This window comes from Gracilinanus agilis, chromosome 5, assembly GCF_016433145.1.
Source record: "Gracilinanus agilis isolate LMUSP501 chromosome 5, AgileGrace, whole genome shotgun sequence".
In the NCBI taxonomy this organism is placed as follows: Eukaryota; Metazoa; Chordata; class Mammalia; order Didelphimorphia; family Didelphidae; genus Gracilinanus; species Gracilinanus agilis.
The window spans coordinates 43,007,554-43,014,824 of NC_058134.1; the positions used below are offsets into that span (position 1 = coordinate 43,007,554).

The following is a 7,271-nucleotide window of genomic DNA, read 5'->3' on the forward strand; positions in this document are numbered from 1 at the left end:
ATTTACTATAGCTCTGTGCTTACATATTTAGAGCTCCAAATTTTGTAGTTTTCACAGCTGAATCTGTCCAGAGACTGAATCTGTTAAGATTCTGAGCAAGGCAAAAAGAAAGAAGAGCAACAAGAGAGGCTGTAAAAGATAGCTTGACTGTTAACTGGATTTCTTTTTTATTAGTTGTCTTATGGTCCATAAATGTTTCCCCCCTATTTATTTCTCTTTCCTTCTTCCTCTATCTTTTAAATTTTATTGATTTTCCTCTGTTTTTACATGATAATCATTTCCCCATAGATCCCTCTATACCACTGAACCCTCTTTTACAAGAAAGAAAACAGAGACAAAAAACTAACTCATCCAGCAACTCAGTGTATGTCATATTCCATATCTAGAGACCTTCACCTGTCTTCCAAAGGGATGGAAGAAAATTTAATTATCTATTCTTCATTTCTCCCATTATTTCTGAGTGGTGTTTGATTGTACACAAAGTTTACATTCAGACAATATGGAAAAGCTCTTTATTCAGGTTTACGTGAGTGGGGCACGGTAGTTAATTTCAGTTCATTTAAGTAGCTTTGTTTTTAGTTGTCTCATGCTAATTTCAGTTCATTTAAAAAGCTTTGTTTTTAGTTGTCTCCTGGCAAAGTACTTATAAAGCAACTATTATAGGAAAACATGTTTCCTTATTTGTTTGAAGTTTTCAGGGCTGGTATGCCTTCCATTTCCATATTCTACTAATAATGTTCTTGAGGAAGGTTTTTTTTTTTTTTTTTTGGTGGTTGTTGTTCAGTTGTGTGACCTTGTTTGGGGCTTTCTTGGCAAAGATACTGGAGTGGTTTGCCATTTCCTTCCCCAGCTCATTTTGCAGATGAGGAAACTGAAGTCAACAGGACTGTCACTTGCCTAGGATCATACCTGTAGTAGGTGTCTGAGGCCAAATTTGAACTTAAGAAGATGAGTCTTCCGGACTCCACCTGGCACTCTATCCACTGTACCAACTAGCTACCAAACAGAGGATTTAGAAATGATTAGTTTTCCAATTCACACCTTTATAGCGGTGTAGACAGCTGGGGAACACCATAATTCCCAGAGCACTGGATCTGGAGTCAGGAAGGCCTGAGTTTGAATATGGCTTCAGATACTTAGTTGTGTAATCCTAGGTGGGTTACTTGACTTCTGTCTGCTCCAGTTTCCTCATCTGTAAAACAGGGATAATAACAGCACCTACCTCCAAGGGCTGTTGTAAGGTCCAAATGAGATGAAACCGTAAGGAGTTATGTAAACTTTAGCTATTATTATTTTGATAAAGTAGAAGAGATGGACATTATTTATTTTGCCCCTGAATGTAAGAGGGAAAAATAATGTTCATTCATTAGATTCTTTCATTAAACTTTACCTTCCATGCACACTATTATTTAGATCATTTTGTGCACTCATTTCCTGAGCTTCTAGCATGGATTCTGCCTGAAAATTGTCTTCCAGTTAATTAATTTGTCGGGGACAGTCATTTCACAGGACTCCCACGTAGGAAGGCATCCTGATGTAGCAGGAGAAAAACAAAACCAAATAGGATGCAAAACCTAGGACTGGGTTCTAGTTCCGATAACCAGACATGTAAACTTAGGCAAGTCCCTTACTCTCATTCTGCCTCAGTTACTTCTCCTGTAAAACATGGACGATGCTTGGTCTACCTCCCTCATAGGGATGTTAATAAGATTGGATGAGATAAGGACAGAATATGTATCTGAATCCTTGCTCTGTTACCCCAGAGTTTATACTAGGTAGCTGTGCAACCGTAGGCAAAGCACTGGACCTCTGTGAGCTTCAGTTTTTTCATCTGGAAAATGGGGATGATTCTTGAAGTTCCTAGCTTTTGGGTTTTTTAAGAGGCTCTAATGAGATTGTATGTGGAGTGCTTAGTAAAACCTAAAGTGTAATAATGAATACTAGTTATTATTGTTATTGTATTTATTATTATTATTTATTTGACTTTGGACTAGTTACCTCATCTGAGACCCAATTCCCTCTAGCCTGTGGCTGACCTCTGCATCTTATGCAAAATTACTTTTAAAGCAATATATAGTTGCACTACAACTTTTGCAACACCCCATATAAATGGATCCTTAGAGTCTTGTGTTACCAGGTTAAAATCAAGATCAATGTACCCCTTTAGAAAGGCAGACGGTGCTGTTAGGGAGATATTTTCCCCCTCTAAATAAAGTCACATCCAGATAAAAAAAAAGAGGTTCTAGGAAGCAAACCAGAGTTTATTTTTTGGGTTGAGCTTAGAATAACGACAACTTTTAGCCATCTGGGCTGACCAAGCTTTTAAATTCCATCCTAAGGATGCTTTAGAAAAAAAAATCAATAACATTTAACAAGTTCATCTCAAGACAATATCGAGGACATGGTCTAAATTCTTATATAGATCGTATTTGACAAATGGGTGAGAAGGAGGCAAATGGCCTGAAGAGGCCAATCTATTGAACATGGGAAACTGGATTATCTGACTTGCTCTATGCATCTTCAGTCTAATTTAGGATTTAAAACCATGCCACTCCCCCACTCTGGGCTTTAGTGTCCTCAGCTATAAAATGGAGGATTTGGACTTTTCTTCCAAGGCTCTAACTCTAAATTTGTGACAATGACCATGACCTGGTCTATGGTCTGGGACCATTTCTATACTGAAGTCATCAGTCACTCTTCTTTCCCCTTGACTAACTTCATCTTGGCTTAAGCTCTTGCCACTCCACTTCCCATGAGTCTACTGTGTCCCATTCCTATGTTACTCTATCCCCATCTTCTTACCTTGCTTAAAAAAATGATAGAATGGAAACTCCTTGAGAGCAAGGAAGCAAAGATGATTTGTTTCACTTTTTTTTTAACCCTTATCTTCCATCTTAGAATTAATAGTAAGCATTGGTTCCAAGGCAGAAGAATGGTAAGAGCTAGGCAATGGGAGTTAAGAATAAATGAACTTGAATGTGTGGTGCCCATTGTTCTACTTGCATCTTTTAATGATGACCAGTGAAAAAGGATAATGTTGACTCAGCTAATATATGTGTGTGTGTGTGTGTGTGTGTGTGTGTGTGTGTGTGCATAAGTATGTATGTATATAATATAGAAATAGAGTTTAAGGATAGGTTAGACTAAATAAGAGAGATATACAAGGTTCTAAACCATTCTATTTTAACTCAGGAGAAGTCACTTGATACTCAAGGAGTCTTCTAGTACTGTGGGATGATGTGTTTATTGAAAAGTGAGAATGCTAAATTCAGTTTTGTGTATGGAGTCTAAATAATCTTGTGTTTCCCTGCTTTTTAGGGACTTAAGTTCTTGAATTTCTAAGATTTTCAGTTCATTTCAAGACTTATAGGACCCCAAAGGCCATTTTTTTTTCACGAAAATAAAGAATCCTTTTTACAAACCAGCAGAGACTTCCTGCTCCCCAGTAGATGGGGTAAATGTTGAGCTCGCTCGCTCAAGTGCCTCCCCATGGAAGAAGGGGCAGCGTTTGCAGAAGCGCCGCACAATATATTTACGGAAGAAAGTAGAGAGGTATCGCCTGAACTTTTCTCCAACAAAGGCATAAATCACTGGATTGATACAGCAGTGGGTCATTCCAAGTGTCTCTGTCAATTGAATGGCTCTGCCCAGTCTCTTGGAGCTCTCACAATTGTCCAGACCAAAGAAAGCTTGAAAGGTATTTAAGAGAAGTGCAAGGTTATAGGGGGCCCAGAAGAGGAAAAAAACAATCATAATCACAAAGATTAATCTCACTGCTTTGTGTTTCTTCTTCTCGTTCCGACACCGGAGCAATGTTTTTATGATTCCAGAGTAGCAAATGATCATGACTAACAGGGGCACCACCAGTCCCAAGAGATTCATCTTTAAAGTTTGGAAGTTTTTCCAGAAAGTGGACTGCTCTGATGGGAAACGAGGGCTGCAGGTGTGTTGATCACCTTCCTTTTGCGATTTGGTGAAGATGATTGCTGGGAGAGAGGCAAAGCCAGCCACCACCCACGTGATGACACTTGTCATAATGCCAAAGGTGACTGTCCTAGCTTTCAGAGCAAACACAGCGTGGACAATGGCCAGGTACCGATCGATGGTCAGGAGGATGATGAAGAAGACTCCCCCAAAGAAACCCATGTGATAGAAACCTGTCAGCACCTTGCACAGGGCATCTCCCAAGATCCATTGGTCTGCAGCATAGTGAGCCCAAAATGGGAGTGTGATGATGAAAAGCAAATCAGAGATGGCCAGATTGAGCAGATAGATGTCAGTCATGCTTTTCAGCTTTTTGCATCTTATCAAGATCAGAAAAACGAGAGCATTGCCCACAAAGCCAAAAATGAACACCAGGGAGTAGAGCGGAGGGAGGATCAGTGATGCGGTGTGCTTCACATCAAAATTTTGGCAGGGTTCTTTAAAATCATAGTAGAATGCTGTGGTGATTGCATCTTCTTCCATTTTGATCTGTCCTATGGATGAAAAAGACATAAACTGTTACTTCAAGACAGATAATATCCCCAGGATTCATAAGATCCTAACTTGGGAGCTAGCAGGAACTTTAGAGGCCATCTAGACATTTTGTAGATGAGGAATCTATGGCCAGAAAGGTTACATTATTTGCTCAATGTAACTTAGGTAAAATTTGAACCCAGCTCTCCTGATTTCAGATTTGTTGCCCTTTGCAAAAGTAATACATAAATTGCCTCTCGGGTAGTCAACAAGGGATGAATAAAATCAGTCTATCATTCAACCATCAAATATTTAAGGGTTTTCTATGACAGATGCTGTCTCTATATCATTATGTATTTATAATAGCATTGATGGCACTGTTCATTATCTGTGGAGATGATGCTTCTGATTCATTGTCTGGCATTTATAGAATGGCTTAAGTTTTCCTTTTTATTTTTTAAATTTCTTACCTTCAATCTTAGAATCAATACTACGTATTGGTTCCTAGGCAATGGGGTTACACAACTAGGAAGGTCCTGAGGCTGCCCCTGTTTTAAGGTTAATAAAGCATTTCATATGGGCCAGATTTAGTCATCATTTCCTGTAAGGTAGGTGCTATTATTAGTTCCCGTTTCATAGATGAGGAAAACCTTACTCCAAGTTCAATACTCAATCCATAATGCTATTCAGATGCCTTTTGTGGTCAGAGGAACATTCTCTTTTAGCCATTCCCCCCCCCCCCCAAGAATGGAAAATGGCTTTGAGGCACTCCATTGACACCTTTCCCCTCCATTCCCCTTATGACCCCTTATGCAGATTTCACCAATATAAAATTTCACCGATTTGTCATCAGTTTCAGCAAATTCTTTTGACTACATGGTATAATGGAAAGGAATCAGATGGCATGGGTTCACTCACATTCACAAACTATTATCTTGAGCAACTCACCGTACATTTCTAGGAAAAAAGCTTACTCATTTGTAGAATGAGAACATTATTCTAGATAATATCTATAGTCCTTCCCAACCAAGCACTAAATGTCCAGCTCAGTGAATGGAAGGGTAAACAGATGCAAAATACATGGATTTACTCATTGTTATTCCCTCCTGCAGGCATGAATAGCTTTTGGTCTGTAGCCTTTATACACATATATATGAGTGCACATATTGGTTGCATCGGATAATCAATAGTTTAAAAGCTATGCTGTGGCCAAAGGGTTCCAATGGAGAATCTCAGGATTCGATGGAGACATCTTCCTTGTCTTGCCCCTTGTTATGGACGGCCCTCTCTCTTGGCTTTGGAGTACTCCAATGATACCATTGACATCAGAAGTAGAGTGGAGCAGTCATTTATTTTTGTGGGTCAAGAATTTCATTTTCCTTTTAGAATTACATGCAGTAGATAGAGTAGAACCTTGTTGAGACCATAGGGTGGAAGAGGGAAGTAGAGATGAATTGGACTCACTAAATTAACAGCCTGGAGGTGAAGCTCATTTTGGGGAGGAAGGGGGAAGATTCCAACTTGTGATATTATGAGACAAGGGAACTCCCAAGGAGAAAAATGCCTTCCACTAATACAGATCAACAGCTCATCTTTAACTTACAATTTTTGGAGGAACTCAGGAATTAAGAGCCTTGCCTAGAGTCACATAGCTGGTGTGCAAGAAAGTCAGGGCTTGAAACTCCAGATTTTAAGGCCATTTCTTTTTCCACTGAGCCATACAGGCTCTTACAAAGCTTGTAGGTATCAGGAATGGTACAGGCTGTCCTTAATCAGTCGATATTCCCCCAGTTATGCACGCTCTGACCTGGACTTTTGATAAGTTACTTTTAATGCCTTAAAACCTTTAGTTTGAAGTGTCAGAGCATAATAGATTTAGAGATAAAAAAGGACTTGAAAGCTCAGCCTGGCTCATTTGACAGATAAGGAGAGTGAGGCTCTAGAAAAATGGATTGACTTTTTTTTATACATGATATAGTTCCTTTAGCATTAATAGCTGAAATAATTACCTGAATCAGAGGCAAAATTGTAAATCCCTCAAAAACTAGTCACAAGCTATTTTTTTATTAGTCATAGCATCAAAAGAGACAATGTGGTGAGGCAAATAGAGGGCTCACCTTGGAGCCAAAAAGACCTAACACATACTGACTAATATGACTCTGGGCAAATCATTTAAATTTTCAATGTTCTAAAAAGTGAGCTTTGCTTTGGCAGAAGGAACTTCCTCATTCAGAAGTTCCTGAGGCCAATAAAACCATAGCTCTAAGCCCTATCACTATCTCATACTATAAAGCAAATGTTCTTGTCCTGTTTTTGTGGCATGGATTCCTTTGGTAGTCAGGAGAAGCCTCTTGACACTTTTTCAGAATGTTTTTAAATGCATAAAATAGATAAACTTGTCAAGGCAACCAATTACATTGCAATATAGCTATCAATTTTTTTTTCCATTCAAGTTCATGGACTGCCTGGAACCCTGAAAGCCAGGGACCTGATGCCAAGTTAAGAACCTCTGATAAAAAGTCATCGAAAAAGCAGAAAAGGGGGCTTTCAGTGCAGCTTTCACTGGACTAAGCATATATGTAGGAATGGTATGAGAGCTTTAGATGGTGCCTTCAAATGAAGAAACTGTTTGTGAGTGATCTCTCTGGAGATGGACCATAGCATCAGAGGATTTCAGAGAAGGGTCCTCAGAGTCCATCTCATTCCACCCACACCTAACTAAGAATCCCTGCCAGGAGACCTACATAATGAATCTGGTGCCTGTACTATAACATATATAGAATCATAGCAGAAGGGTCTTTCCTTCCATAGGG

The 7,271-nt window shown here is 39.2% G+C and overlaps 1 protein-coding gene across 1 annotated transcript; it reads right to left on the reverse strand.

Annotated features, from left to right (window-relative positions):
• Window positions 1-3,414: 3,414 nt before the first annotated feature.
• LOC123250401 (C-C chemokine receptor type 5-like) lies at window positions 3,415-4,467 on the reverse strand. The gene has a single exon (XM_044679459.1). The coding sequence runs from the start codon at window positions 4,465-4,467 to the stop codon at window positions 3,415-3,417; it is 1,053 nt and encodes a 350-aa protein (XP_044535394.1).
• Window positions 4,468-7,271: the final 2,804 nt, after the last annotated feature.